This window comes from Ornithodoros turicata, chromosome 8, assembly GCF_037126465.1.
Source record: "Ornithodoros turicata isolate Travis chromosome 8, ASM3712646v1, whole genome shotgun sequence".
NCBI lineage: Eukaryota > Metazoa > Arthropoda > Arachnida > Ixodida > Argasidae > Ornithodoros > Ornithodoros turicata.
This window is the reverse complement of record NC_088208.1, coordinates 19,358,605-19,386,344: the sequence shown is the minus strand read 5'-3', so window position 1 is coordinate 19,386,344 and position 27,740 is coordinate 19,358,605. Positions and strand designations below refer to the sequence as shown.

General features: G+C 47.8%; 2 protein-coding genes across 3 annotated transcripts in view; one reads left to right on the top strand and one right to left on the bottom strand.

Annotated features, from left to right (window-relative positions):
• Window positions 1–27,334, top strand: part of LOC135366609 (integrin alpha-4-like) — a 43,839-nt gene extending 16,505 nt beyond the window's left edge. The window contains exons 6-27 of the mRNA XM_064599390.1: window positions 2,214–2,259; window positions 2,528–2,608; window positions 4,242–4,330; window positions 5,151–5,207; window positions 6,769–6,918; window positions 8,954–9,056; window positions 9,144–9,238; window positions 11,241–11,343; window positions 13,357–13,402; window positions 14,188–14,348; window positions 14,552–14,712; window positions 16,401–16,532; window positions 16,855–16,934; window positions 17,099–17,321; window positions 21,411–21,565; window positions 23,098–23,167; window positions 23,265–23,372; window positions 23,434–23,667; window positions 23,797–23,922; window positions 24,039–24,137; window positions 25,231–25,353; window positions 25,599–27,334. Of these exons, the coding sequence (XP_064455460.1) occupies window positions 2,214–2,259; window positions 2,528–2,608; window positions 4,242–4,330; window positions 5,151–5,207; window positions 6,769–6,918; window positions 8,954–9,056; window positions 9,144–9,238; window positions 11,241–11,343; window positions 13,357–13,402; window positions 14,188–14,348; window positions 14,552–14,712; window positions 16,401–16,532; window positions 16,855–16,934; window positions 17,099–17,321; window positions 21,411–21,565; window positions 23,098–23,167; window positions 23,265–23,372; window positions 23,434–23,667; window positions 23,797–23,922; window positions 24,039–24,137; window positions 25,231–25,353; window positions 25,599–25,853 (2,697 nt within the window). The 3' untranslated portion in view covers window positions 25,854–27,334. The remainder of the gene's footprint in view (window positions 1–2,213; window positions 2,260–2,527; window positions 2,609–4,241; window positions 4,331–5,150; window positions 5,208–6,768; window positions 6,919–8,953; window positions 9,057–9,143; window positions 9,239–11,240; window positions 11,344–13,356; window positions 13,403–14,187; window positions 14,349–14,551; window positions 14,713–16,400; window positions 16,533–16,854; window positions 16,935–17,098; window positions 17,322–21,410; window positions 21,566–23,097; window positions 23,168–23,264; window positions 23,373–23,433; window positions 23,668–23,796; window positions 23,923–24,038; window positions 24,138–25,230; window positions 25,354–25,598) is intronic.
• On the bottom strand, window positions 17,981–20,109 carry LOC135366034 (sulfotransferase ssu-1-like). Of its 2 annotated transcripts, XM_064598689.1 has the most exons (3): window positions 19,989–20,109; window positions 19,569–19,858; window positions 17,981–18,683 (listed from the first exon to the last, which is right to left on the bottom strand). In XM_064598689.1, the coding sequence occupies exons 1-3, from the start codon at window positions 20,004–20,006 to the stop codon at window positions 18,086–18,088; spliced, it is 906 nt and encodes a 301-aa protein (XP_064454759.1). In that variant the 5' UTR covers window positions 20,007–20,109; the 3' UTR covers window positions 17,981–18,085. The 2 variants fall into 2 exon arrangements, with proteins under 2 accessions (XP_064454759.1, XP_064454758.1); XM_064598688.1 differs by having other exon boundaries at window positions 19,569–20,109.
• Window positions 27,335–27,740: the final 406 nt, after the last annotated feature.

Genomic DNA, 27,740 nt, shown 5'->3' with positions numbered 1-27,740 from the left:
GCTCTTAGCCAACCATCATCCCGAATGACAACGTTCTCGCCCCTGATTTGCTGAAAACGGGAGGAGGAGCCTATTTTGTGTCCATTATGCACGGCACAAAATAGGCTCCTCCTCCCGTTTTCAACAAATCTAAGGGGCGAGAACGTTGTCATTCGGGATGGTGGTTGGCTAGGAGCGTGCTATGTGGTGAAGTTCATTTTTAAGAGTGTACTAAAGACAAAACTTCAGCACATTGCACGCTGAAACCAACCATTGCACAGAATGATACCGTCACCACTCCCGATTTCGTAGAAAGCGAGGGGCGTGGTTCTTTTTGATACAATTTGAGATAACTGCATAAGAGTCACAAAACGGTGCATACTCTTCCTAGTTTTAACCAATGAGGGGGCAGAACGATGTCATTCTGGACGGTTGTTGGCTGAGAGTGTGCTATGCGGTGAAGTTCTGTTTTTAGAGTGTAGACGGGAAGCAAATCTCAACACTGTGGTGTGCAGCGGAACGCGTGCGGCGCATTCTTAAAACTGAACTTCACCGTATAACACACTCCTAGTCTACCATCATCCCAATGACATCGTTCTCGCCCCTGATTTGTTGAATACAGGAGGCGTACGCCTTTTTTGTACCAAATATGTACTGCATAAGTTCCCTTTCACCACCACCACCATCATTTTTTCCTTCCCACCCTCCAACTTTCTTCTTCCTTTTTTTTTTTTTTTGGCTATAGTCGTGATTAGAGAGCAGGTTTTTAGGCAGTAACAGGTAGCCCTCTTCGTTGCATGAAGCGTTCTAGGCCAACCAACATTCAGAAATGTATCGTTTTATCTTCCGATTGGAAGGAAAGTTGATAGATAAACATGTGTGCACCCCCTTTCCCAGCTTATCGGGGGACACAGCGTAGTCATCCGCGATGCTATTGGCATACTGGGTGCTACGCTGCCGACAGCTCCCCCCCCCCCCACACACACAGTCGAGTTTAAAAATCCCCCTGCACTCACCGCAATGAACTTCACCGCATAGCACGCTCCTAGCCAACCATTATCTCGAATGATATCGCTATGCGCACTGATTTGTTCGAAAGGGTAGGCGTACGCCTTTTCTGTGACACTTATGCGGTTCATAATTGTCATAAAAATGGCGTCCATACGCCTCCCGTTTTCGGCAAATCAGGGCAGATGATGGTATCATTCGAGATTATGATTGGCTAAGGGCGTGCTATGCTGTGAAGTTCATTTCTAAGAGTCGGCACAGTTCCCTTAGAAGTCGGCCCAGGATGCACATTCCCCCAGGGCGTCAGTCGTGACGTTGCCCACATACGTGAGGCCGACAACGGCAAGCCCTATCGCCATCACCACCACCACCACCACCTCATTTCTAAGAGTGTGTGCTTCCTGACGGATGCCCACGTGTGCGGCCAACAACCCCCCCCCCCATTTTATAGGAGTGTGTGCGTGATCCAATAAATCACATCCATGGTTTCTGTTCTCATAGACACACTGTACGCTGAGTGACTGAGTGCCTATTGCTTAAAGGGACTATGAAATTTCCCGAACGCCCATACTTTTTTTCGATGGAAACTGTTCTTCCCGCAGAGAAACTAATATGCCACAAATTTTTCCGGACGAAATCGCTCCACTCTGCGAGGAGCGCGCGCTGGAAATGTCTCTTCCGCGTTCCTCCTCTCCCGCGCATATTTCCCTCCCGATGGTATAACTGTACGGACCGCACTTCGGTTTCCGTTACGTCACCGGTGTTGCACAATGGCAAGTAATGCAGCGAGCTCGCGCTGTGGCTGCCGCCACTGCCGAAATCTGCCGATCGCGCGAAAGCTGCTGTCATGGAGATTTCCACTCCCGATGAACGCATACGCGGGATCCTACGGCGCATGCTCCTGGCGGGATTCCTCGGCTCGGCAACACGTCACGATGACGTGTTGCTGAGCCGGCCGTGGTCGCGTCAAGTTACCCGTTGTGTCTCCGCTCGGCAGCTCGCCACGGCGTGGCGCCAGCTGTCCTCCCTTCGCCGCTCCGTCTAAATTCGCTCCCGAGAAATCCGCTCGCGCGACGAAAGTAAAATTTCGGTTCTAGACTCAGAAAAATGTCTTCTTTCGAACGAAACGAAGAAAAAAATCGTTTCATAGTCCCTTTAAGCTTCTTGAACTTCTCAAGTGACTTTTGTGTGTAGTAACAAAATTATGATGCGTTCTCATTGAACAGAAAGGCGATCTCATTCTCGGCACTCCAGGGTTTCTTAACTGGAAAGGTAAGTGATCATACGCTCTTAAAAATGAACTTCACTACATAGCACGCTCCTAACCAACCCACATCCCAAATGACAACGTTCTCGCCCCTGATTTGTTGAAAACGCAAGTCGGAGTCTATTTTGTGCTGTGCATAATGGACACAAAATGGGCTCCGCCTTCCGTTTTCAACAACGATATCATTCGAGATGATGGTTGGCTATGGGAGCGTGCTATGCGGTGAAGTTCATTTTTAAGAGTGCAGACTCAATATAATATTTTACGCAACAGGTACCTTGGTTCGATACCGCTCTATGCTGGACAGGTTTTCGGTGGCCTCTTCTGTCGGACGACATCAAGGATCATACATAGGTAAACTTAATCAAAGTGATTCATTTTACTCAAAGTCGCTCGATTTTACCTATATAATTGGGGGGTTTACGTCGCGAGACAACTGAGATCATGAGCGACGCCACAGCGGTCGGTCTGTGGATTGCTTTTGCCCACCTGAAGGTTCATTAACGTGCGATGAAAGCTCATCACACGGCACCTGGTATTTAACGTCCCTCGCGGAAGACGGCGTGTCTAAGCAACTTGTACCCTGCCACCAAGTTGCTGGCGTCCTCGGCCGGGTTCGAACCCGCAATCTCGGGATCAGTAGGCGAACACGCTAGTGACTGAGCCACCGAGGCCGGTTCGATTTTACCTCAAAGTGACAACGACCGATCTTTTCTCGCGTTTTATTTAATGCAAGAGATGTTCCCTAATGCTAAACCGAAGTTTTAGGTTTGGCAAGGGATCGTATTTTTTTCCACGAGATATTAGTGAGTTTTAATGTATTGTACGCTGTCGTTATTGGGGTACGTAAGGGATAGCGTACATAGGATGCGCTAAAACTCACTGTAATAGGGTTTTGCGTCTAGCGTTCGCAGTCGACTTTCGTACTCAAGGAACTCAAGCAGGTTCGCTCTGCGCACGCGCTACCCGCACAGCCACGTTGTGCACATGCGCAGTATGGACCCGCTATTTCCATGTGTACGCAAAGCGAGTACGTGTGCCGCACTAAAGCTTCCCGATGTTAACGAAGCACCAAAGTTTTACGAAGCCGAGCGATACCCCTGACGTTATGCGAGGGCGAGCGGTGGTGTAGGAGTGCTGTGCGGATGAACTTGACTTACGTCACTGACGACGTCACCGCGCACCGAACGGAACGCCCACGATTGGCTGGCGCTCCTTTGCGCGAGCCGTGTGCAAACCCGACGTAAGAAGGAACCGAGAACACACGTGTAGTAGTCAAGAAGCGATACGAGATGAAAGGCTGAAACATAGGCTCGTGGTTAAAAATCGCTGGTTAAATTTAGAAGGTTACAGAAAACTTACATAGTTTTCTGTGTTGGTTTGTGGTCTTCGATAAGATCTCGTTTCGTGTTAGCGCCGCGAAGCAACTGTGGCTATGAGCGAGGTACAGGCATGGACAGATGGAGAGGGTACAACAGGAAGTAGCGAGGGGGGATTAGCATGCGTCCTGGGCCGACTTCAGGGGTACTGTGCCGACATTCGTCTGAAAAGTCAGCCAGAAATACCATTGTCGACTTCTGGGATTACTGGAATTTGGCAATGCTATTTCTGCATCACGAGGCCATTATGATGCACGAATATCCTTAGTGGTGTTGAATTAGTATCAGAGGTTGAACCAGTATCAGAAGTTGTATTAGTATCACTGTTGCTTGTAGAGTATTGTATCATGGTTGTATTGTAGCGTGTATCCGAATGTTTATTCAACACATTCTGATCATAATATAAAACTTAAAAAAAGCATTCATCTTTTTCCGTGCGGTGTCTCGTGACTCCATGTAGCTATAACTGTAGCCCAGTTATTTTTGCCACAGTGAGTAATTTTTAGCTATGAATGTGTGTGTTGCCTCATGATGGTGATTATAACTGTGAAAAATATGAAGATGATTACATTTATAATTACCCCCGTGCTTATATTCTATTCCTCTAGGTTATTCAGTGACCAGCGGACGGTTTTTCAGGGACGAAGACGTCGTCATAGCAACGGGCGCTCCTAGGGGGAACACCTACAAAGGGGAGGTAAGAGATTACACGAAGACACACGAAATTTAAAGCTTCATCGAATTGTGACACTGTTGTAAGACACTTCGACATTGAGGGTATCTGTGCAAATTATCAAGAGCATTTCACAAAATAGGAAAAGGTCCCCGTTTGGCAATTCGAATAAATGGCGATGTATTGTAGGCCAAGTGGGGCCACACTGGCGACTTCATACGGCGTTGTCTTAATTAATATCGTCTAATGAACATTTTAATTCTGAACGAGCAATGATAATTCCTTTTGTGTTGCGTTGTTTTCGGAGAAATTATCGACCTGATTTAGAGCGACGAAATGACCCCCTGAGAGAAAGACAGATTTCGGGGTCACTTTTATGGCTCCGCCACCAAATCTGCAAAGTAGCAGCTTTTGTGCTCCCTCGTATTTAAGGGCAAGGGTGAAGGCGGGTGTGTGAGAAATCTGCTTTTATTTCGACAGCCATTTTGTCGCGTTATATTGGGGCGACCCTGTTTCTAGCAACGCAACGATGTGAAAACATCAAAAAGAACGTATGTTGTCATAGTGCCGAACTTGTACATTCCTTAGTTAACAAGTTACATAGTCAAAATTATTGAGGATGACGATATAAGAGGTTTCTAGTGTGGCAGTGAGCTGTCCCCCTTAACCAATAATATATTGCCATTTATTGTGACAAAAAAAAGCTATTTCTTTATTTTATAAACTTTCCATGTTTCTGCACAACGTAGCTTCAGCCCTTTCCAGAACATTTCACACGTTTGGCAGTCTGTTTGCCGTTTGTATAATGCATGTAGCTCGGTGTACATGTACACGTGTCTTCCAGGTGTACTTGGTGAGCAGCACTAGCGTTTCGCTTCGAGGAAAACTGCTTGGAAGTCAGGTAAGCACTTACAGCCACTAGTCCGCATGCGGTCTTTGGAATGTTTCAAGACAAACAATATATAAAACACACATCCTTCAAGGTCGCGGAGTGTACTGAACGAAAGAAGAAGTTCAGACGGTATTTCTTCCAAGGACGAACCTCAGTAGTATAGGACCAGGCGAGTTTAATGTCCCAATGCGGCGTCTCGTGACGTCACATTGGAAGACGACTCTTCATTGGCCACGTAGTATCATCTGCTAGCGAGACCGACCAGTCGAGATACGCGAGGGGCGGCGCAAAAAATGACTGCAAAAAGAAAGAAAGAAAAAAGAAGTCTCTCGCCTCAGTATTAGCGGGGCACATGACGTTGCAGACTGGCAGCCAAGGAGAGCATATTTTCTGATCTGCGAGATTGAACGCTCTCTTAGGCGCTCCGGGATTACAAACTGCGCTTGTAGCTTTTGTGTGAATGTGTGTCCCAGGGCTTGTAATCCTAATTTCTAGTTTTGCCGACATACTTATTCTCCAGTATTTCCAAGCTTCTTTCAGGGCTGAGGAATCAATTGCAATATTGTTGAGTGTTTTGAGATGTTTCCAATATCATAGGCTGTTACAAGTGATATGTGTTACCAGGTATGCTTAATATTTTTAACTTACCAGCAAAATCACGATGAAAGGGCGCGACGTCATCTGGTGAAAAATTATGCGTAGTTCGTCAACCAACAATGACCTACGTTTTCGAAAATTCTTTGCTGCTCCTGATGGCTACATAGCCGACACGTATTCGACTTTCGTTCCGCTCCAGATCCAGTGTTTTGCGCTTGCAATGTAGTTTTGTGCCGTAACTGACGGGCAATGCAAAGTCAGTGGCGACTTCAATACAGTGTTGCCTATATAGTTTAAATTTTAATATTATAGAGATACTATGAGCACAGTTGGGAAGAAAACTGTGATGTAACAGTACTGAAGTCTGTGGCTATAAATAGATAACTATTTCTGATATTGCTCATCTACTGTGTTTTGCTACTGTTAAGCGTTCGGAAACAGTGTTCGTGATCTTCGTTGCTGGCATGTAATCACAATTGCTTGCATTGCAAATCCTCTGCCAGTGCAGACCAGTGGCGGATCCAGGGGGATAGGACGGATTGTGCGATCGCCCCAAAAATGTTACATTATACTTTAGTTCCCCCCTCTCCCCTTCCCAGTTATGTACTTCGACAAAGAACCCCCCCCTCCTAAAGCGAGAGTCATAATCCATCCCTGGTGCACACAGTGCATGAATTACAGCCTTATCAACGGATGATACAGAAACAACAAAGTGAACCATGTGAACTGGAATACATAAAGCAATGCTGCCATTGCTAGTAATGTTTTGTAGCATTATTATTAAGCGTCAAAATAGGCTAATAGCTCTTTTCTGTATATACTATATATGGCGATATTATTGTCTTTACCTGCAGCAACGCAGCAGAGTATCGCCCTTGGCGATGAAACTCTCTAACTATCATCATTACAGTAAAGTTGTTGTTGCTTACGGGTGGTGTATAATGACATGCTCTCTTTTCATGTGCCTGCGAAGATGGGCGAGTACTTTGGTGCCTCGTTGCTGGCCATAGACTTGGACAAGGCCGCTGGCGGCTTTGATGACCTCCTTGTCGGGGCCCCCCAGTTTTCCCAACCCAGTGGAATGGACGAAGGGCGGGTTTATGTCTACATCAGCACTGGCACTGTAAGTTAGAACGACTATGCGAAGTTTCTCTAAGTAAATCAATTGGGATTAGACCTCGCATTTTACTTTGCAATGAACAATTGCATGCTGCATTAAGGGGGCAGTGTGTCTTCATAGTGATTGGTTTCTGTTGCATCCTATATACGCTGGAGCAATGGAGGAAGCTCCGCGTGTGTCTGCAGCCCTCTCACCGGGAATTCGCGCGAACGACTTTATCCGTAGAGTAGTCGGCCGATTAGAGCAAGAAAGGAAGGCCAAGACGAAGTCGTGGAAGAAATGCCAGGAGCATCACAGCGACCTAGAAGAAATGATGGAAGATTTATTAGAAAAGTAGGAGGGAGATGAAACGATGGTTCCGGCAGACTAGAAGTGGAAGAAGGAATGTTCTGGGGCGAGCGTACAGAATCTTCCAGACGCGCAGGACATACGCGAGAAGACGTGACGTAAGGCTCAGAGGTCACATGCACTCAACAAACTGTGACGTTACCCCTTACGCACTCTCCATTGACATCGCGCCCGATAAAGTAGGTCATGAGGAAATGGGATAGTGTTACTTTCACAACGGAAGGGACACAACCTGAGGGTGTCTGGACAGCCTTTGCAAGCGTCACCTGTGCAACGATAGAGTCGGCCGGTAGGAGCTTGGTAGTTGAGCGTGGATAACATTGATAAAATCCACATCAGGACAGTACCTGCACGTGTAAGAGCCGCATCCGTACAATTTGAGATCGATGTATCCGCACCCGCACAGTATTGAGCATATCTGCACATCCATGCTCACTGCATTTGCAGGAGAAAATCGATGTGACGAAATATTTAATGAATGATTCTTCTACTTGTGGTCATGTAAGCTGTTCAAAAACGTTTTCATCCACAGTAGTGTCCAATAATTCCAGCAACGCAACACTAGGACACATCGTTTTGAATTCATTGAGTGTTCTGAACTAAGGCTTCACCATGGAGACGTCTCCAGAGTCGCAAATGCTTACTTGCAGGTAAAATGCGGATATCTATGCGCTCCGCGGAGGCGTGCCATTTCATCCACATTTTTCAGGACATTCTATTTTCATCCAGAAACCAGGATGCCATGCGGATACCGCGCACCGCACGATTTTTCGTGGATATCCGCGAGACAACCGCCCACACGCACGCGTCTAGTTATTTTGAAGCCCGCAGGCTGATGAGATGACTCTGAGAACGTGAAGGACCACAGCGAGTTTTTGTTATATAGAGACAGTGAAATAATCTAAATTCGAGTACTCCCAGATTAATCCAGTTTCTATGTGTGTCATAATGGTGAAATGGGTATACAGTGCACTCAGTACTAGATGTGCCGGGACTTCCGACGTGGAGCTCCTGCGTCCATGGGGTTGTGCAGCAAGGCGAGGTCCAGACCTCGTTTAGGCTAGACTTACACCGACGTGACGTCTTGAACGTCCGTATTTTACGTACGTGAAAACCGTCACATTTATGTGATCTAGCGGCCGTTTGCACCCGGCCACCACAGCATGTTCTTTCCTCTCAAAACTGGTCATGTGCCGAGTTTCTCGGGACGGACATACGGTCCCTAGAAAAAAGCAAATGTGTGAACGTTCCCGTAGAGTTTAGTGGGTCCGTATGCTGGCCGATAAAAGTACGGGCAGCACACGGACGAGGAAAATATTCGCGTTATTTACTTTTTCACAGTGTGATTGAGGACGTTGTTATCGCTGTACGCGGGCGCGTTGTCGCGTAGGAGTTCTTCAAATTTCTTCAGTGCTTCAGAGTTCTTGGAGGACAGGAGCCGCATCTACCATCTTCAGCAAAGCCGGCATTGAGGGCAGGAGATGTCGCTTGCCAGAATCATCTTTGCGTAAAAGAGATTTGGAACTGATACGTTCAGGAATTATGTGCTGGCCAGTCTACAGCTTTCAGCACTAAGGAAACGACATGACGTGTGTTTTATAGGAAGAGGGAGAATGTGACGCATTTTCCTTGCTATATCTACACAGATATGTCACCATCTTGACGTTGTGCTACTTGTATGTGAACGCAGAACCTGTATCCAGCTGCAACTCTAGAAGGCGGCCGAGCGCACGGTTCAAGGTTCGGAACTTCCATTGCCAATATCGGCGACATCAATATGGACGGTATTGACGGTGCGTGTTCAACTTCAGGTTCACACCACTTTGAAAAGCCACGGAACGTGCACTGGAGCATATTAAAACGTCCGTTATTTTACGCAGACATTGCAGTTGGAGCCCCCTATGAAGACGACGTCGGAGCAGTGTACATATACCACGGTGCAAGTTTCCAAGGTTCCAGGACTGCATTTGCACAGGTGAGCTATGGACGCGGGTTGAAAAATGGGGAATACATTGCGACGCCTGTCAACGATCTTAGCTTTACTTTACCGTTGTCACGTGGGCATTCTTCAATCGCCATTGAAATCAATAGCCATTGAACATGTGGGTAGCGCTATGAAGCGTGTGATGCGTCAACCTGTCCGGGAGCATTGGATCTAATGCTCCTTGAGAGGTGGCGCTACCTACATGTTCAATGGCCATTGATTTCAACGATGGTTGAAGAATGCCCACGTGACGCGCCATGGGTATAAGACGTGACATTGTCTTCAGCGCAACCAACTACGTTTTGTTTACCTTAGGTTTGCTACTGATTCATCGCATCATAAATAAATGCAAAAGGAAGCAAAGGACACGCTGGTACAGGCCGAAACGCATCGGACGTTTTTCCCCCCGTCAGTCCTTGCTTTACGGCTTGCAGTCCTTGCGTTTACGGCTGCCCGAAACGCATGGGACGCGTACAGAGCGAATGACGCTGTGACCAGTGTCGCTACATTCGTTGACCAGAAGTGTCTGTTAGAATGTGCCGATGATGCTGTTTCCTGCGGTTTCTACATTCATTCATTCTATATATCGTTAAAATGTAGATGTAAATTTAGTCTAGTGGGTAGTGTCTCAAAAATTTGTGCGACCTAGTCATACGCAACCTTGTCTGCTGCTCAGCGGCCATCGTTCTGTGCACGCCCCGGAAAACGCGCCTAGACCTGCGCAGTATCTGCAGTCGACAGATTCCGGCGTACACTCTCCGCGCGCGCGTTGGGAAATTGGCTTTTCCGAGGTCACACGCACACCAAGCGCGCGCGCCCAGAAAACGCTCTATGCGTTTCGGCCGTTATTCTGTGCTTCACCGTAAAATACTGGGTGTGGTGATTTTTCATTCTAGTTCTGAGGTTGACTTCATATTGGTAGGTAAAATCACGACACGCGCGATGATGAAGACGATACTAAGTGATGATGAACTGGATAAGGAGACTTGGGATGACGCCCTGGTTTTAGACTAATTGAGACCCATCTTCGCCCTCTTGTGTTGCCAACATCCTGTTAAAAGACAACTTCACGTTGTAACACACTCCGAGCAAGTAATAATCCCGAATAACATCGTTCTCTTTCGTTGAAAACGGTAGCTGTACGCCCTTCCGTGACACAGTCTGCATTTATGTTAATGATATCACAGAAACGCGCGCGTCCTGTTCTTTCTTCATATCGAAAGTGATATGGGCAGCGATATCAGCGGACGGCTTCGTGAGCGTTGTGAGGTGAAGCTCTGTTCTTGTAGTGGGATTTCTCAGTGGACATTCAACTCCATAAAGCACTGTCATTTTCCACCTAACTACCCGAGCAACACACAATATTGGACCCATATTGGCTGGTCATTGGCGATACGGTTTCAATAGGGGACCCAGTTTGCCAGGATTTCCCCCATATTGGCTCAAACTGCGCAATATGGACCCCCATATTGTCCAGTTTGAGCCAATATGGGCCCCTTATTGTCCCGTTTGAGCCAGTATGGGGAAAATCCTGGCAATATGGGTCCCATATTGCCTGTGCACACCCCATATTGACTGAAAATGCAGAAAGTGGCACGTACACGTGTTGCACAAATCCCCAAGCAACACTGTAAGATGTCTGCCTGTTGCCTCGTTTCGCGGCGTTCTTCGTGCCCTTCATTGTGAACATTGTGAACTGCCATACAGATGCCTTGATTCCCGTAATCCCCTTCAACACTCTAGCGGCTTACGCATGCAATCCGTTCAACTCCGTAGTGAAAGACTGAATGGACCTTTTCTACCCTCCGGGCTATGAACCCGCAATACGCATGACCCCTTAACACGTCATCTCTAGCCCTTTAAATATACCGTGCCAAAGATGAAGACGGTGCCCAGAAGGAGAACAGTGTCAGGCACTTGCCTTCACATGTCCTTACCGGTTCGCTGGATTTTCTACCCTTCTGTGTACCTCATTACGTATTTCTTATCACAGCGCATCTCAGCAAGTGACATCGCTACCAAAACGGGCTCTCCCATCAAGGGGCTCGGTATCAGCATCGCTCCGGGCTATGATGCAGACGCTAACCATTATAATGGTGAGCCAGAACATTGCTTATTCTGCTAAGGCTATTCTCACTATTCCCGAGCCAGTTTTCTACCGGCAAAATGGCTGCAGGTGAATGTAACGGGCTGTTTTCTGTCACCGTTCCTGTTTCCGTTATCAACCCATTTCCTTTACTGCTACGTTTCGTTTTTGGTACCGAGAAGATGTTCTGTTACGATCCATGTTTACACTTACGTCGATGTTGTGTATAATTTACCAAAAAGTAGTAGAAAAACACGTACCGAATTTATGTGGCATATATTACGTAATGTGCTTTAACTATGGACACACTCAGACGACCCGGGCCCCATAGCAAGAGCCTCTTACCTACGATACTTAGCTGAGTAAACCATTGCGTCGTGGGAATCTTACACGATAGTACACTTTTCCGTGAACTCTACTGTTGGTAGTACATATTAGGTACGGGCGGCATGGCCGAGGGGTTAAGGCGTCCAGTTCGTTAGTGGTAATCAAGGTCGTGCTGAAGACTGTGAGGTGGTGCGTTCGAATCCTACCAGCGGCTGTGCTGTCTGAGGCTTTCCCCTGGGTTTTCCGAAGACTTCCCAGACGAATGTCGCCACAGTTCGCCCTGAAGCCTGCCCAGGACGCATGCTAACCCCCCTGTCCTCCACTCCTTCCGCCCTGCCCTCTCTCTGCCCTCTCTTTATCTGTACGCATCCGCATAGTGACAATTGTCCACATCCGCTCATAGCCACGGTTGCTTCAGGCGCTCACACGGAATAAAAAAGAAAGAAACCACGCATAAGTGAGTACTTGTAAGGAGGGCTCTCTGTGCTGAACCGGAAGGTAAGAAACAAGGAGCAAGAAAAGATCCTTATCTTGTCCTTGCAAACTGGCCCAGCAAGTTCTCTGGCAAAGCAAAGTACAGCTCGAAGCGTACTTAACGGTAACGCTGCGAGCAAGAGCGTCTTTGCGAGCGTTACTAGCGTCGAGCGTCGTATAGCGGCGCTTGAGAAAAATGAATGGAAAGTGGGTCTATGGGCTTCGCCACTCTTGTTAGTGGGGACTCCGCCGTTATACCGGATGCACTGGTAGGGAATGTAGCGATCGTTGCCACCGACCGACCTTCCACTAATAGGAGTGGCCTGCCCCAAACACTCTCTCCCTTTATCTTTCCCAGGCGCCTGCTATACAGTGGCTCAGCTCCAACTCTGGTCGATGACAAAACTTTATAGTTTTGTATCCTCCAAGCGGAACAGGATAAGGTTATAAAAGAGGCGCCCCTTTCACCTTGTAACTTGCGTTGATGCAGCTGTAAACCCCACAAAGTCTTGTAAATGTCACAGATGGCTGCGCAACAACGGAAAGCGCAGATGTATCAACTTGGGGGGGGGGGGGGGCAAGTGTCCCACCGGGACCTTTAAAACGACTGAAGTGGAAAACCTTTTGCTCGTGGAATGAAAGATGGCGTTACATTGGCAGCAACACAAAAGAAGCGGTATTTGTAGGTCGTGTCGGTCGTGATTTGGGAATGAAAGAATTCGCAATTTACTCTTTGTCTCTCCCCTGCGGAGAGGCGTCGGATTCGCCTCTTTGAACGCTCCCCTGCGATGATTGGACAGATCGGTTGAGGAGACCAATAGGAGCACGCTCCGCATTGTCGAGATTTTTGCAAAGGAGGGGGAGAGGGAAAGCGCAGATTGCGGTTGCCCTCGCTCATAAACCCTGAACGATGTACACGGATGAATTCCGTTCCTTTTGTGTTGGTGTCAACGTAACGTCAGCTTTCATTCCGCGAGGCATTCTAGCTATAATGCAGCCATCGTTATACAGTATTCGTATGGAAGATTAATCGTCTGCAATGGTCCAGATGGCAAGAGTATGCAGTAAGTGTCCGCTCAGAGAGAAAGTGCTCCCGTGGTGTAATACCACCAGCGCCACGTGACAAACAAATTCGATGAAATATTTTCGTAGACGATAACCAGAACGTTGTTCATTCACTTTTCTTCAACATCCATCAACAAATCCGTATTACGATTTGCAGATGTACTCATTGGAGCCTACCAGTCGGACAGTGCCGTTCTACTAAGGTAAGCTGCTTTCCCTAAAGCGCCACGACGGACGAAAAAAAAATCGTGTTATGACTCAACCTCGCTCAAAGACACAGTACGCGAAATATAGGCGCTGTCAGTGAACGTATTACGCGTGTCCACAAATTTTCGAAAGAGCCCGCAAAACTTCATAGTTTCGGACTCTCCAAAAATAGGTGGCGCCACTGAGAGTTCTGTTCGTTTGTCTCCTAGCAACAGCGCGCGTCTCCCCCCTTTCTTCTCCACCTCACGTTGCAAGACTGCAGGCAGCTGTAGTGCTGTGTCGTCTGTGCTGTGTGTTGTCTTGTCCTTTTGTTTGGTTCCCGGCGCGGGTTTTTATCGCTTTTAAAGTATGAAATACCAAACAGCACAATTTTTAACAATTTTTTAGCTGTAGTGAGGACGTTGAAATCGACCTTGGGGGGGAGAAATGTTGCCATGCGCGTTGGTAGATCGTGCATCCCATGACGTCGTAATTCCTAAAATTACACCTGAAATTTGTTTCTACTTCCATGTCATACAGAGAAGCAGTATTTTGGGAAAATACAGTGTGAGACACGTGAACTCCGATGAGATAAATTCGGCATGACTACGAAGACCCGTGATGTAGACCGTAGTTGCAGTTTGAGCTCGCCCTGCTTAGCCAAGCTGAGCTAGATAAACTCTGCATATCTAAGGTCCCCTACTGAAAAATCCGGTATGAGACTCACATGCGTCCTACATCAGTTTGTGTGGGTCCCACACGTATTCATATGGGTGTGATACAGTACATACTACGTTTTCAGAACCCGGCCACTGATACGCACGAGGGCATCGGTCGAACCAGACATTACAATGATCAGCCCGGAGATCGGCAGCTGTGAGGTCGCAGAGGGGCAGACATTGTCGTGCTTCAATTTGAAGCTGTGTCTCGGCTACGCGGGACGGTTTGCAAAGAATGAACTAGGTAAGTCTTCCATCGCAGTAAGCTACGGGGATGTGAAAAGGTGCGCGTAATACCGAAACAATATGCCACTGTCAGAAAGCTCAAGAGGTGCAAACTACTTTGTGAAGGCACATACAGAACCTGACAAAGACAATAGTCAAGAGTAAAAGAAAGAAAAAGGAAATACTTCGAGAGGAAGTCTGAATACAATGTCCCGTACGCAGATTTTGAGACAGAGCTGACCATAGATGCGAAGCGCATGACTGACGGTCGACCAGTGCGAGGCTTTATGCACGACGGACCGAATCAAGTGAGCAAGTACAAGAGCAGCCTGACTGCAAGGGCGGGACATAACACCTGCGTTAGTAGGAGGGTTTACCTACATGTAAGTATCTTCTTCCCTCTCATACGATACAGCTAGCCATTGAATTTGCTCATGCATTGTACGCGACCACGCCAACATACAGCTTTGGCAGAGAAGTACTTCGCTTGCGGACAGAGAACTGTTCTTCTATAGGTTTCTGTTTGGGCTCTTTCCGTTCGGTTCCGGTTTCGATGAATGTCTAGCTTCTTATATGTTGACGTTCCTGTACAGTTTCGTTTCTGTATATTAAATGGAGCTCCACGTGACCACAATACGTACATTATCAAAGCGTACACTAAACAGCCACGGACACCTGCGTGTCACGACACGTGCTACTGCAGACTGCCGCTGCACTGCCGTGACCACTTACAGCTTGGGACAAGAGTTCACGGAACACCACGGTGCTGGAGTGGAGCGGGCAGTTTCTTCGTCGGAGCGATACTCTGCTAGACACGAATAAGACTCGGGTGACTGGCTATTCTATCCCTGTCTCAATTTGTGTGTCCGCTCCTGGTTGCAGCTGGAGTGTCGCTCTAATGGAGGAGTGCGACGTCCCGATGTTCCGTAAAATATTCTCCGAAGCTGTATATATTTTACCGATTTCATTTTATCTTACTTCTATTAACTTATCTTACGTACGCGTTGGTTTGCTGAGCTCAAGATCGCTGGTTCAATCCCGGCCGAGAACGATAGCATTGCGGAGGAGGTAAACATTGCTTCCAGCACCGTCTGGCGGAGATTTCTGGTGCACGTCAAAAGAACACCAGGTGGTCGAAAGTATCCGCAGTCCTGCCCTGCGGCACGTGCAACGTGTCACCACACTAACTAGGCTGACACACCTTACATCTACTCCATTACTTTTGTATTTCACATAAATCTTAGTTACCCTAGTTTTCCTTGTATAACGTGCGCTACTCGTTGTAAGATGTGTCACGGAGGGGCTCCAAGACGTGGCCCTAAGCAGACGTCGTTCAGTCCCAAGCCCTAGGCTTTGCTCAAGCCGCTCGACTAGTTGCGAGTTGTTCGTTTAATGGCCATGTTCGGGGACAAACGGAATGATAGACGGTGAATGCGGGTACACAAAGAGTGAGGCGACCGAAGCAGCACAACGTACTGAAAGTCGAGTGCAATAGGGGTGGCCGGTATGTGTTTTATCAATGTTCTTTAGTTTCACAAGTCTGTTCAAGCCCTTCCACCTACCCGTCCACCCCTATTGCACTCGACTTTCAGTACATTGTGCTGCTTGGGGAAGAGCATGACAAGGTAGTGAAGTGAGTCAGAGAAGCATGGGACGCCGTGGTGGTGCCAGTCATCCTGATTCGCAAACCTGCGTTGTGGGAAGCTACTATGGCGCGTCGGATCGGAGCTTTGACGGCTTCGAGTAAACGTTGCGCCCGTGATAGACGCAGTGAGCAGCACTCACACTCGACGAACGGGTTTTGACTACAGTACACACTAACGGCAATGTACAGTTCACTGTTTATGTGCACTATCAGCGCCAGTATTTACACTGTAGTGGTACACGTTATGCCGAGTTACACACTGGAAAACACCGCACGTAGTCACCCCGGTACTTGTTGTGCCTACTTCTGTGAAGTTGCACTATACCGTTCCTGCATTTGTAGCAAGCCCATCCCCTGCTATGAACTCATCATTTGCGCGCCTGCTAAAGTCTTATCGTAGATAACGAGATACAACATGCTTTGCAGGCAACATTCCTGGATCCAGTTATTCCGTTCGAGGTTCGCTTCTCCCATAACCTGAAGGAAACTGGTAACTCACGTTGGTGTTCAAACTGTCCTATTCTGGACGCCAGTCAGCAGTTGGTAGTCAGCAAGACGGTACGTGACATACATACAACCAGAGCCGTAGCGAGGAAAGCTTGCCCCCAGGGCAGAATAAATCTGAAGCGCCCCCCGCCCGCACCCACTGCCGTCAGAAGCCCTGTAAACAACGCTGCACTGCCGAGATTTTTTTTTTCGTTCCCGCTTTATCCTGTCCAACCAACCGGCGAGGGCCTGCCGTTTGGCGCCCTCTCTCGCGAGGGCGCACGGGGAGGCTGCCCCTCTCGCCCCCCTTCGCTACGGCTCTGGATACAACATATGGGAAGGACACTGCCCAGTTTGCAGAATGTGCCGCAACACCGCCTTTTCTGGCTTTCAGATCCCTTACAAACATGGATGCAGAGAAGACGACGAGTGCAAGTCCGACCTTCAACTGGAAGTAGACATCGGCAATGACGAGTAAGTACCAAGACGTAATGTGACGTCATGGTTTAGTACATAATGTATGAAGGCACATGCCAGCACTTCGTTCTAAAAACTGCGGACGCGTTCCAAAGCGCTGCACGAACGTTATCGTTATTTGTATTTTCATATTACACATTGCATTCATGCTTTTAATTCAGCCCAGAGGCGTACTTCGTCGTGGGAGAGCAGTCCATCATGTCCATCGCGGTAAAGGTGCACAACAAACGTACAGGAGACCCTGCCTATTTGACGCGTGTCGTCATCACGGCTGCGTCCACTGTTCGCGTCGTCAACAAGGATCGCTGCAGTGTCCAACAAGATAAGACGGGCGCCACGATGGTGGTCTGCGATGCAGGAAACCCTCTACGACAAGGAGTTACGGTAAGTTCGGTTCGTTGTGCATTGACAGATACGCAGCAGGCACAAAGACAAAGATACATCTCGAAGCATAGCTAACGTAGGCGCAGTTTCATCGACAGCTGGAGCGAAGCCACCATAGCAACGCCTGGGAACGCAACTGTTAGTGTTTCCCGAGCTCGTGCATCTGATTCGCGAAAGTCTGCCTTGGTATCCAGAAAAATATTTCGGGAGAGGTTCTACCGCAACCTCTACGTTAATGACTTCGCCATTGTTTTCCCTCTCCCAAATGCACTCCCAAATGTACGATTTCTGGGAGTGGGGTTGAACCCCCGAAACCCCGCTCTGGCTTCGCCACTGCCAGAACTCGACATGGCGGAGTCCAAGCCCTCCCTGCTGTCATACCCCAGTGCCGGTAGGGTGGCTCTACTCTAGGTACGGCTAAATCCGCTGGAACAGAGGAACTACCGCAATCGCTATCTCTTTGCCGTCGCTCCCCTGGGACAAGTATGCCGGCGGCATGGGCTTGCTTCTAAGCACCCCGAACGAAAGGCTAGACGACCAGGACCTCTGAAATTAGACCCGCCGCCGGACGCGCGCAAGCAACCGCTCGTCGTGGCGGTCATACTTTGCGGTACTTCTCCCGTTCCACAGTAACTTTGACCCGGCTGGCGAAACTGCGCTATTGTTATTGTTTAATTATCGTTTATATTACCTCCTCTACAGGTACATCGGTGTTAGTTTAGGTGTTCAACAGGTACAGATAGCCTTTCCGAGCATCCCGGACATCAATCGAAAACACCCATGCCTTTCCACAGGAGCTTCAGCGGCGTTTCGGTTGTCTTCTGGAAGAACTTGTTGTCAATTCTTCTTGACTGCTCGCCGGTGAAAAAACCCTTCCACTGTCCGATGACCCCTTCTCGCACGAAGAACTTCCTTCTCGGCATTACCGTGGCGTAGTCCTTCGTCTTGAGCTTCATGAAGAGAATATTGGACATGCGAAGCACAGACTGCAGCTTGGACTGCTCCTGGACGAGATCTTGCGCGACGCCTCCCAAAAACTTTGCTATGACCTGAACGTGCTCCTTCGGCTCTTTCTTCATCGTCTCGTACACTAGAAATAGTATGTTGGGCTCGTTCCTGTAACTCCACCAGGGTAGCAGGTGGTCGAAATAGTCGTTGTATTCCATCTCGCCCCTGATGAAACACTCGAAGAGGTCCGCGAAGGTTCCTGTCTGGAACTGGTAGTCTTCGGGGAATGTTTTCATAATGTGGTAAATGGAGACGCAACAGTCCTTGACGTTGCGCGCGATGTAGATGTACTTCGCCGCGGTTGTGTAAGCGATTCCGTTGAATGGAAGATGCGTCTTGATGATTCGAGGAGTTCTGTAAACGGATTTACGATGCATTTATTTATCGACGCAGCAGTGGGGCATACCCGCGCGATCTGCTTGATATATGATATATATAGTACAACGAACAAGTTTGAATGTGTCATAAAATGTTAGTCTAGAACTGAACGTCGCTGAAAAAAAAAAAGGTGTCTCACGCGGATACGAATTTTAATGTTCAGCAGAAGCGCAACGGATCCGTCATGAATGAGGCCCCAGGTGCGGGACGCCAGTGGGGCCCTATTCTAGTCAAAGTACCCGACCTCGATTACTTTGTCTCGCCTGTCATTGGTCGTTACGTGTAGGAGAGAAATTGATGTCACGCGCCATCAACCAATAGTAGAGCCTGATCCTGCAATCTTCGTGATAAAGTAGATGAAGCATGAAGAGTGCAGGATCAAGTGCTTGACAATTGGTTGAGGGCGCGTAACATTCACCTCTTCTTCACGCCTTCTTCGCGTAACGACCACGAAGTCTATTACTTTGACGACAATGGGACCCCTGTGTGCGATGGCGGCCAAAAGTCAGTCGTAGCTAGTTAAGCCATAGTCAACTAATAGGTCACTTAGACATTGTCGAAATACAGTTTCTATCCCGATATGCAAGACATTTACTTCAATTGCACTAGCAAACAAACTTTCCCTTCAATAATCTTTATCAGTGGGCTTCTTTTACCACCCTCAACCAACTCTTACCGTTGATCAGACGCTGGATTGGATTGGTCTGAATGAAAGATAGTATGGATCATGCGGCTTCACAAGCAGTCCCTTTGCGGCCTGTGGTTCCGTTCATAATTACCAACGGTTCTCAACGTATGTCGTAAACAACGTGTATTTCTGCATGTCTAGCTGATTTCGAGTTCAATTTGTTCCACACCTACCTGTACGTGTCGACCGCTTCACCTTCGGCCTCAAGGTAGCACACTTCTCTGGTGAGGGACTCCGATATTTTACCCAGGTGGGCGTTGTTGAGCAGCAGGTAGACGATCTGCACGACCCAGCTGCTACCGCAACCAGGATACGAGTCGATGATGATATCGCTTTCCTTGGGTTCGAAGTTGAGGGCGAACACAATGTTGTCCTGCGGCAAAGTCTGGTTCATACGTATGCCTTCCACGTGGATGAACTTTGGCTTCTTTATCACTTGCGAGAAGCCAAGCTTGTCTCCGGACTTTGAACAGAAAAGATAGGTAGGCATCTCAAGAATTACAGAAGACGCAGACGAATCCTGGTAAACTGATGACATGCTGCTGCTGGAAATTAAAGTGTTCTGGACGGAGCATCATGCTATAGCTGCTTACCATTGGAATACATCCCATGGCAGTCTTCTGTAGTAAGCTTCGAAGCAGACTGAGGCGTTTCAAGTTTCTCTGTCTGGTTCGGAGACACAGATAGACACTGAGCGCGTGCCGTTACCGTGCTCGTGGCGGTACGCGGTGCTCTGTACAGTTCTTCTTCCTCTACCAATCAAAAGATAGCCGTGAGCTACTAAGGAAAGTGTTCTCCTCTGACGCTTTCAGACATATGTCGTCAGAGTTCCTTTAGAAGTCTGCCCTGGTCGCACATCCACCCAGGGCGTCAGTCGTGACGTTGACCACCTCTGTGAGGCGGAGAATGGCGAGCCCTTTCACCATGACCTCCACCACCACCACCACTGCAACTTGTCCTAATGCCCTAATGTAATTCCTAGGGGATTGCCCTAATGTAGGGAATACGCTTTTTTTGAGCCTGCTACTGCGGTGACCAGGGCCACCAGGCCCTGGGGACCTTGAAGTGATGTACTATTCCTAATACAATACCTGACAGAGCTGACGGCACCTGGAGAGCCATAGCAATATGTATAGGTTCTCCTGTGGCGACGTTCGGGTAACAAGCACCATAAAAATGGTTGGCAGCTCATATAGACTGTGAAGCGTCAACTACATAGGAAACGTACCTGTAGGACGACGTTTTGCGTAAATAATTTTCTGTTCACGTACTACTCCTGCATGCGGAGGCGAATATAAATAACAATTGCTCGTCTCGTGTACAAACCCTCCTATATTTCACGAGGGAGATCTGTTAGATCTCGTGCATTCTGACGCGCTGTTGACGTGCACAGCTGGACAGCGTGGCCCTCCACCTTATTGGTAAAAGCACCCACGACATTTCATCGACAAATTTCGTCGTGATTTTGAAGCGAAGATTATGGCTGTTCTTCTCAAAGAGAGCTTTGAAGCAGCGGTTGATAACACTCGTCCCTGGTCCGTCTTGATGGCCGACCTTTTGGCGTCGTGAAAGTGCTGTGCGAATGGCCTTCTATTCATCGTCACGGTGCACAGCGCTCACGCATCACCTTGGTTAAGAGCAGAGTTCTAGTCTTTTTAAACGGTTACCCTTCCGTCTTTCTCTCTCTCCTTCTCTACTAGATCTGGAGTAGCTTGACCAGCGGCGAGAGGGATCACATCTCCATATTTTTCCCATCTCCATATCTTTTCCCATCATCATCATCATCATCAATACTCATTGGGAACCGAACACTGGTCTTTTTGTCCATCTGCTCAGAGAAATGCGAACACTGCAAAGAATTCCTACGACAGCCAATGATAACGGCTGGCGATTTCAACAGCATACGGTCACGTGTCTGCAAAATACCTTGTCGCGCATTCCCACGTACTGTACCATCCGACATTTTCACGTTGGCCTTCACGATGCCATTCAAAGTTACCTCCTGTACCGCGCAGGAAACCTTCAACCTGAAACTGGACCTGAGCCAGGTGCTGGAGACGTTCGCGCTGAACGTCACGGCGACAACCACCAGTGAAGAAATCGACGCGAAGGACAACGTATTTTCTCGTGTGCTTCCTTTCGTGTACCAGGCTGACATCGGGATCTATGGGTGAGAACTCAAACACGACGCCATTTTGCTCGAATAGCGATAACGCGGGAAGTTGACGATGCTGAACATGCCGGTTGCTTTAAAGGGACACTACACTCTAAAAACAGAACTTCACCGCATGGCACGCTCTGCACCAACCACGAATGATAGGGTTATCGCTTATGATTCGAAAGAGAGAATGGGGCGTACGCTTTTTTGTGTCAGTTTGGATATATGATAATTGACACAGAAAGGCGTACGCCTCCCCTGTCTCTTTCAATCAGAAGCGATAGCTCTACCATTCGTAGCAATGGTTGGCGCAGAACGTGCTATGCCGCGAAGTTCTGTTTTTAGGGTGTAAAGTGCAAAAGTTTTTCCTCGCGGAATGGAAGATGACATTACCTTGACGCCAACACAAAAGGAATGAAATTCATCCGCCGCGGCGTTCGTGATTGATGAGCGAGAGAAACCGCAATTAACGCTTTCCCTCTTCCTCTCCTTCTCAAGAAGGCCGACAGTGCGGAGCGCTCTATCATTGGTTCCTTCAAACAATATGTCTAATCATGGCGAGGGAACGTTTGAGGAGACCAATGCGAGGCCTCTCCGCGTTGTCGCGCTTTGTGAGAAGGAGCGGGAGATGTGAAAGGCGCAAATTGCGGTTTCTTTCGCTCATAGTTCACAAATGACGCAACCGGTGAACTCCGTGCCTTTTGTGTTGGCGTCAAGGTAACCTATTCGTTCACTCCGTGAGGAGAAATTTGTGCGCTTCAGTGTCCCTTTAAATTATTTCCAGGGTCAAACGTCTCCTGGAGCACTTTAACTATTTGGGTACTCAGAATGAAACACGTGTGATATCCTGTGAACCGTTGCTATTTAGGCCAGTTGTTGAGAAAATATGACCTCCGTACTCTTGCCCTTCATCAAGAAGTTCAGCCGTCTCTGGCAAGCAGTCCCATTGTCCACCACTACCATGTGTTCGAAGAGCGTAGATAGCCCTTCCAGTACCGTGCGCACCTAGGAGCCATCATGGCATATATCGTCTATAGACGTTACTAATGGGGGAGAGTGGATGCAAAGGGTGTCACCCATGACATTCCCAAATTCCCTCCAGGGGGGTTATTCCCCACCGATTGAGTGGACATGCCCAGGCATCTAGCCCCCTACAAGGACCAAAATTGTTCCTAAGAGTGTATCCGGATAAGTCACAGTCCTCTGACTTTGATTTGTAGTCCAAATCTTAACACGGTCAGGGGTGACCTTGATTACATCACAGATGTTAACCGCTTGGTCTACAATGTACAGTCACGTGATGACGCACGTACTGCGGCTAAGTGACTCTCATGTTGAAGATGACACTCTAGCAAACACAGATCAGTCTGAACACAGGACTGGAAGAAGTAAGCGATATTCCAAGCAGCATACAGATTCAGTATTCGAAGCAGCACACGACACGATAAAAATCAAGGAATCGTATCTTGCAGTGATGACTTGAACTGACATATCTAAAAATTGCAGTTTGATAAGGCCGTGTTTTCTTTGCCAATTTATTTCAGCACTGCCCGACCGAGCATAGTGGAATACAATACTGACACCAAATCCGTCCTCATGGAGCATAGCTTTCTGGTAAGCCAGATTTCGGCGTTTGTTTTAGGTATCCCGGCATACCGGAACATACACTTTTGCAGGTCGTTGCTAATTCGAAACTGAAATCTATTCGCAGGTCACGAAACAATACGCCAGTCCGGTACAGAAAGTGGAGTTCTCCGTGCATGTGCCGTACATCTTCTCTGAGTCTGCACCTCCCTTCAGCCGGATCAGGAACTTCAAGGTAAACCGCACGACAGATAAAAGATTGTTTCTTTTGGCTGACCACTAACTCAATCCTTCAGATTCTCCAAGGCGACCTCTACGTACCAGGCAGCTGTCGTGCTATGGAAGGATACTTCAGTTGGAAAGCCGAGGCAACGACAGAGACGACGAATACAGCGTCTTCCGCGAACGGGACTGGTATAGCAGGTCGAGTACAGCGCTCTGCAGATCCCGGCGACGCATTTGAAGCGGAAGTCTCAGCACTTCGAGCGGAGGCACAAACTCAACTGAATTACGACAACGTACCCCCGTTGGTATGTTCGTTGGCTACGCGTTCTCTTGTATTTCTACAGTTCATGCGATGGATCACTTGTGCAGATTTTGAAAACGCGACACTATCAGTTAAGGTCAATAAGGAAGTATAATGGTACCAATCATTACAGAACTGCCACACAGCTCTCTGCCAAGAGTTCTTGTGCACACTGGGTCCGTTCTTGCCACGGCGAGCAAACGTTGCACAAATCGTCTTCTACGTTCTATTTGACATGGAAGAATTTAAGAAGCAGGCTGTACGTATCTGTGCTCCTTAAATATTGTGTTCCACGTGCACTACTGTGCTGGATCCACCATTTTCTAAGCATGTACGTCCAGATGTTGTATTTTACAAGTATTGTGTTGTTCACAGGGCGTGTTGTATGCATTCAGCGTCGGCACGGAGGGATCGGTCAAGATATCAGACAATATCACCTTTGTTAGTGCCAACGATCAGCTGAAAGAAATAAGGGTAAGTTAGCGCATGTATGTTCTTAAGCGAGCAAGGAAGTGAAAACCGCGCAGCATATTTTTGGTGACTAGCTTACTGTCACAGAGTAACGCAACTTAGAAGAATGCTATAAATACGTAGCTTGGATTTCAGATGTTGGAGAGAGAGGTCATGGCACAGGGGTAGCATTCTTTCCTTCGCTATGGCAAATTCGTCTGCGAATACAGGGTTGCCCTACTACAAACTTGTTATTATAGACAGCCGTGTGGCGAGCGAATGCGATCCAATCTAGATAGGTCTGAGTGACACCTCATTGCAAACGTCACCGTACACGTGATGTAAACGTGGTCATGGTCATGTCCGTTGTTTCATACTTTCACATTGGTAGTTGGTTTTATTCATTATTCTTGCAGTAAAACAAGTAGATTTGATAATGACGCCTGTTACAATCTTTGCGTTTTCAGCCAGTCATCTCTTTTCGTATCGCTGTCAGCCAATGACCCCCCCCCCCTTATTTTTAAGAGTGTACATGCGAATTTTCTGGAGTGATCGCGTAGTACCCTGAACCCAGACGTTGATGCAAAGATGACGGCTCATTTCGAGCAGACGTACGCGTCAGGCCCGCAAAAAAATATGTGACAGCATTCCTACAGTTCTACGACGCTGTCCGCGACAAGTGGAACTCTGTACGAGAGAAAAAAACTTTGCAGTATCAATACGCTGTGCAAGTGCGTCTCTGCGCATGAGAGGAGGCAGTGAGGGGGAAGAGGGAGGGCGCCGCCGTAGCCAATGGGGCTTTCCGAGTGGAGTGACCGGGAGAGGAGATATGCGCCGAACGCTCGGTTACTTGCAGAGCGTATTATACTCTGGCTGCTTTTGGGACACAGCAATGATAATTGCATCCTGGCAGGAAGCCAAGTTAGGGTACGACGTGTATAGGATGATGTGCCGTGCCACATGCTATATGCATTGTATAGATAATCTTCTTTCTCATGTACCACTGTCACAGAGTGACAAAACACATTTGTGTTTCTGGCTGTTACACTGCTCATTTCAAATTTAGAATGTCAAGCAGGCATACACGCGTGTGTATTTATTTCTTATCTTTTTTTAGGTTGCAACAGTTTTGCAGAAACAGGGTCCACTTCCTGCGAAGAAAATAGCGCCATGGATTATAGCTGCCAGTGCGTTTGGGGGACTCATTGTCTTCTCGCTTCTGCTTGCAGCGCTTATTCATGTAAGCACACGTGGAGCCATTCTCCCCCTCTGTTCCTCCACTTTCCTTCTTGTTGCGTAACTTCACGCACCATTATGAGTATTTGCGCGACTGCGAAATATATCTTTGGTTCGCCGTGTTAGCTGACACTGTTTTATACTACTTGTGTGCCGAAAATCGCACGGGTAAAAAAAAATGATCACGATGCTTTACTCACTTGAGTAGTCTCTATTTCTAAAACAGCGCTCTGTTACTTTTCAAAACAGCTGGGCTTCTTCCGTCGTCGTCACCTGGAAGATATGGTGAGGCTTCGAAGCGAAGACGCACAGAATGAGTGGAATGAATTCATGGTGACTGAAGAAGAGGTCCAGGCGGAGAAAGAGTTATTCCGAAAAAGTATGATGATGGCACTGGGCAACGGGGCCATGAACTTCCTCGACGGTTCGCTAAGTAGTGCAGAAAACCTGGATCGTGCAGACGAAAAACCGGCTCAGGGCCCCACCGGGATTGCAGTGACGTAGCAACGCTCAAAGCCGCTGATTGGACACTGTTTCCTGCCCCTTTGCATTTCAAATTTGCAGGACCTCAGCTCACGAGGAAATTCTGCAGCGTTGAGACTGTTCTGTTTGGAATTCAAGGACGTTGAGGAGCACGCGCCATGGATACACACGACAGTGAACCATAGGGGTAGACCTTACATCTCGCCATTGCCACTACTGGTTCGACCGCAGAATATCACGCTGCATTTATTTTTCTCGACTTACTGAAGTCGGTTAGTACAGAAGGACGCCACGGTTACTCATCGTATGCTATGAACTTCGCGTGGCAGAGTTACAAGATAACTTGAGTAGCTAATTTGTGAATAGTTATGCAGGGTTCCTTGACTCGAGACGACATGGTTTACGTGCATCCAAAGCAGCTTGCGAGTGGTCCGACGATATTTATCACCTAGTCATAGAGTTCTTACGATTGTTTTATTGTCATCATTTGGCTGTATAAATTTAAATAATCTTCCATCATTCATGTAGGAACCGTGACGGTATTTCACACCACTGTATATTATGTTATATTCATGCGCAAACTTTTTAAAAGTGGTTTTCATCGTCATCAAAGTGCCAATGCGGTTTTAATTCGCCCGGTTCAACGTGGTGATATTTTCCTACCTCGACTTCATATGAAGACATGTTGTTTCATGGACGATTATGCATATAATGCTCGATATGCTGCTTTGCAGGCCTTTTTGCAGGTGCATAGAAGGCACCCCGAAAAAATAAATATATATATATATATATTTTTTTTGTGCGCGATATGAACTGTTGTTGTCCATGCACCATTAAAACTCGAATCGTCGTCATCATCGTCCTTTAGGAAACGTGCATTTCCTGAGTAAACTTTTTTTGCAAGAACGCGCGCAGCAGCGGCGACCTCTCTCAGCACCTTCTGGCGTATTGTGACGTCAGATCATCGAACACATTTATTGGCTGCCGAGAATCGTCTGCTAGGGCCCATGGAGCAGGGGAGCGTCAAATATGACTGGAAAAGGAAAAGGCGCGTGCGTTACTATTGGGAGGAAGACGTGGCGTCACAGACTTGTCTCGTGCGCGCCAGCATTGCGCACTGCACCTGTCCTTTTCGTGCAGACATGCACTCGAGGACATTTAATTTAAATTTTTACTCCTTGTTTTATTCAAGCCCTTCCGTGCGCCTTCAAAACACTACACAGAAAGGCCGGTGCTGCTGGTTACCCAGCCCATCAGACACCGCTTTTTCTCAGTGGTAGACTGACCGTTCAGGAGAATGTGGTTGCTAGATGAGACAGTCTCCAGTTGAGTTCACAACTGGCAACTGTGTCGCCTCATGCGATTTCTTGCTGTCATGTACACCGCAATTTGATGCTGTACCCTCGTAGTCATACGCCTGTCACCACGAAAGCTGCCACGAAGAAAATGGAGCGGTGCCGGCGACAGGTTCCACATGAACAAATAAATGCATTTACACATGTTTTGTTTCAGAATGGTTACTTCCTCGCTGCTCATTCCTGGTTATGCATGAAAGAGGCATCCAATACGGCCTAGGTCGGTCGACACACTGAGCTTGTGCCTTGATGTCACATTGCCCGCAACAGCGTTAGTTTGTGTGCATGCAATCCATTGTGTGACGTTCTGTGCCTTTTAACATGACAACCATTCGCGGTCTACGGAAATATTTTTGCTCCGAGCATGCCCATGGCGTTCCGGACAATCAGCAAACGTGAGCAGTAAGAGCAGGGCAACGTGCACTATTAGCCGTCGCTGTACGCTCTCACAGCGTGTCCGATCACAATAAGCGTTACAACTAAGCGTTTTCACCCCAAGGTTACAACCATGCTAAGAAACATCCCCACCTTGTCGTCGCTCAACCAAACAGGA